Here is a 4,010-nt window from a genome sequence, read left to right as displayed (position 1 = left end):
AGAAAAGTTTTGCGAGGAACATTTCTTCATGACGCGCTAATGCACAAACGATGGACTGTACTTAATACGATTACCATTCAAGAATTAGCCCCCAATAAAAATCGGTGCCTCTTTCTCTAGAGCAAAAATAGTATTGGATAGGCTTCTGCGACGATTGACTAAAAATTCTAAATTGTTCCAAGATTATTCAGCTTCTTTGTCTGAATATGAGAAACTAGGACATATGGAACTTGTGAGAGTAGAAGAGCTAGATAATTCTATTCAGATTGTGTATTTACCATACCACCCGGTTTTGAGAGAAAGTAGTTCTACTACTAAACTAAGAGTTCTATTTAATGCACCAAGTTTGACTTCTAACAATACTTCCTTCAATTAATGCTTGCATATTGGTCCAAAGATTCTAAACGATTTAGTGTCTATTATATTGAACTGGAGATTGCCTCATTTTGCTTACATGGCTAACATAGAAAAAATGTTTAGAAAAATGTTGGTACATGCTCGAGACTGCAATTATCAAAGAATTTTATGGTGCTCACCTGATAACAATGTGGTGGCCTATCGACTTTTGACTCTCACTTATGGCACTGCCTGTGCTCCTTATTTGCCCAATAAGGTAATTAAGCAATTAACTCATGATGAATGCAGTAAGTTTCATTTATCTAAAAGTATCGTGGAAAGGAATATCTACGTCGATGATATTTTGTTTGGTGTTGATACTAAAGTACAACCAAGGAGAAGCGACAGCAAGTATTCCAATTGTAAAAAGCCGGTGGTTTTCATTTGCGAAAATTGGCGTCTAATGATTCAGAATTATCAGAAGATTGTCCTTCTAGAAAGCATGAAAGGGCTATAGAGTTTCCGTTAGCTGAAGATGCTCAGCTGAAAGTTTTGGGGTTATTTTGGGATCCTGAATCTGACTCGTTTCATTTTAAGGTAACTCCTCCTTCAGTGGAGACTTCAACTAAGTGGATCGTTCTTTCTTTCATAGCTAAATTATATGATACGATGGGTTGGTTAAATCCAGTAATGTTAGTGGCTAAGTTATTGATGCAGGAGCTTTGGCTACGGAAGCTTGATTGGGTAGAGAAGTTGCCTAACGACCTTCAGATTCACTGGTCTGATTATCACAATATTTTGGAGAAACTAGAATCTTTGAAAGTTCCTAGATGTACTGGTCAACTGCAAGAAAATTTAAATTATGAGCTTCACGGATTTGCGGATGCTTCTTCTAAAGCTTACTTCGCTTCTGTTTATCTTCGAATTTTCATTGAAGATTTAAATAATGCTCACATTAGCTTATTAATGGCTAAATCTAAAGTTGCTCCTCTTAACCTACTGGCGGGCGCGCATTTGAGACTCACACGAGCGGGCGCGTACCGCACTCTATGCGGCCGATCGAAAATTCAGAATTTTCTTACAAAAGATGTGTTTTCTTGTATTGGGAAGTCATTATTTAAGTGAAAACCATCAAGCAGTTCAATATCACAATATATTTGCAAATTTTCAGCACAAAATATAGTATAGAAAATATAATAATTGAACTTTTCACAGTACGAGTAATTGGCTTGATTAGAAAAAAAGGAACTGAAAATAAATATTCTACAGAAAAAGAGGTAAACTGAATTCAAGAAAGAGAATAAAAAAGAGTAAAAATAGTGTAGATCGTACTTACATGGTCGGCTGCAGGTGGGGAGAATCGACACAGCACCGAGCTCGTGCCTCACAACGTTCGGCTAGTCACATTCGCGGCTACTTTTCGACTGCTGAAAAATATTTTGGGAGGTTCCGATTATGCGAGCCTAGCGGGTATATCGTCAACAATGATTACTAGTGCGCGCCCCGACATTTCATCCACTTTCCCGCCTCCTAATTTGAAAATACTGGACTTGCCGTACTGAGTGCAGCCACGCTTCAGCCGCTAGGTTAAATACTTGTTAATTCCACGTTTCAAATTATGCGGAGCAGCCTTGCATGCTAAGGTACTCAAATTCCTCATGGATACAATGTTGCTTGAAAATGCCCCCCTTTTTGTCACACTGATTCAGTGACTGTTTTGGCTTGGCTCGGTAAGCATCCTTCAAATTGACCAGTTTTTGTAGCTAATAATTTCGCAAATTCACGATATAGTCCCTCATGCCAAATGGCGATATATCTCTACCAAGGACAATCCAGCGGACTATGCTACGAGGGGACTCTCGCCGGAAAAGATTATGAGTTATCCTTTATGGTGGCAGGGCCCACCGTGTTTAAAATTGCACTCAACAAAATGGCCAGATCATCGCTTCAATTCTCCGAAACCATCTGACTTAGAACCACGAGTTCAAGAGTGCCATCACGTATTGAGTGAAATCAAAAGTCCATTCGATTTAATGTTCCAATTTTCCTCCTGGAGTAAGTTGCTCCGAGTAACTGCTTATTGCAAGAGGTTTGTTGATGCGTTTGCTTTCAAACACTCTAAATGCCCAAAGTCTAAACCTCAAAGTTTGACTCCTTCGCTCAGTACGCTTGAAATCCAAAAAGCCAAAGCGAGGGAATTGCACAAAATTTACCTCTGAAAAACTTGAATACATTTTTGGATTTTATTGGCCTCACACGATTAGGAGAACGGTTACAGCATGCTCCTATCAGCTTTGACGAGAAGCATCCCATAATTTTACCACAGCATCACCTGAGTAAAATGTTAGCCGTACGTGCTCACATTAGATCTCTACACGGTGGTCTACAATTGACCTTGAATACGCTTAGGCAGAGTTTCTGGATCTTAAGAGCGTGTCCTCTAGTCAAAGGCTTAATCAAGGATTGCTTCGAATGTGCGCGAGAAAGAGCAACTCTTTCCCAGCAACTAATGGAGAACTTACCTCATTTTAGAGTAACTCCTAATCGCCCCTTCACGCATACAGGTGCAGATTATACAGGCCCTTTTCATGTACGCTTTACTCATGGACGTGATAACAAAAGTTATAAAACTTACGTAGCACATTTTGTTTCATGCTGTGCGCGTGCCGTACATTTAGAGCTCGTGTCTAACTGTACGTCTGCTACCTTTCTTGCCGCCTTCCAGCGAGTCTCTTCTAGGCGAGGAAGACCTGCTCACTTGTATAGTGACAATGGCACAACATTTCACGGTGCTGATAAAGAATTAAGAAGTTTCATTTTGAAACTTAGGCTTGATAGTAATTTGCATAATGAATTCGCTAGCGAAGGTACCTCTTGGCATTTCATACCTCCATCTGCACCTCACTTCGGAGGTTTATGGAAAGCTAATTTTAAAAGTTTCAAACAACATCTAAAGCGAATTGTTGGCGCTCACACTCTAACTTACAAAGAGTTTTCTACTCTCCAAACGCGAATTGGAATGTACCTAAATTTTCGCCCTATTGTTCCACTTTCCAATGATCCAGAAGACTTCGCTTATCTCACACCCGGACATTTTTTAATTGGGGCTCCTTTGACCAGTATTCCCGAACCATCCGTAGAATTTATTGTAGAGAATCAATTGACACTTTAGCAATGAGTACAACAAACTTCTGAAATTTACTGGAGAAATGGGGTATTGATTACATACAATCATTGCAGAAACGCTACAAGTGGTTCAATAAAACTCTAAACCTCATGATCGGTGATATTGTTCTTATCAAACATGATTCGCTACCACCATGTCATTGGTTTTTGGGTAGAATTACTGAATGTTACAAGGAAAAGGACGATTTAATACGATCAGTTAGAGTAAAACTGCACGTTCTGAATATGATCGACCGATTACTCATATCGGCCTCTTACCTGTAAAATCGAAAGAAGAAAGCGAAATATACAGTTTAATCTTAAGATATATTCAAGGAAATCTTAATTCTTCTTTTTGTTAATTTATTCGCACCACTAATGTACTAATGCATCGTGGCGGGCGGCTAAGACATAGAAAATTATTTAGTTCCACATTTCACTAGCTTACACGGCGGGCGGAAATTATTTTGCTATTAGATAAAAATTAAATTTTAAAGTTTGTCGAGCTG

At 39.1% G+C, this 4,010-nt stretch overlaps 1 protein-coding gene across 1 annotated transcript; it reads left to right on the top strand.

The window, feature by feature from the left end:
- Positions 1-484: 484 nt before the first annotated feature.
- On the top strand, positions 485-3,786 carry LOC117171014. Its single transcript, XM_033358060.1, has 5 exons — positions 485-644; positions 809-1,168; positions 2,128-2,499; positions 2,601-3,472; positions 3,577-3,786. The coding sequence occupies exons 1-5, from the start codon at positions 485-487 to the stop codon at positions 3,784-3,786; spliced, it is 1,974 nt and encodes a 657-aa protein (XP_033213951.1).
- Positions 3,787-4,010: the final 224 nt, after the last annotated feature.

The sequence above is a fragment of the Belonocnema kinseyi genome, chromosome 4, assembly GCF_010883055.1.
Source record: "Belonocnema kinseyi isolate 2016_QV_RU_SX_M_011 chromosome 4, B_treatae_v1, whole genome shotgun sequence".
Taxonomy (NCBI): domain Eukaryota; kingdom Metazoa; phylum Arthropoda; class Insecta; order Hymenoptera; family Cynipidae; genus Belonocnema; species Belonocnema kinseyi.
Note: the sequence above shows the minus strand (reverse complement) of the source record. Positions and strands in the feature narration are given on the sequence as shown.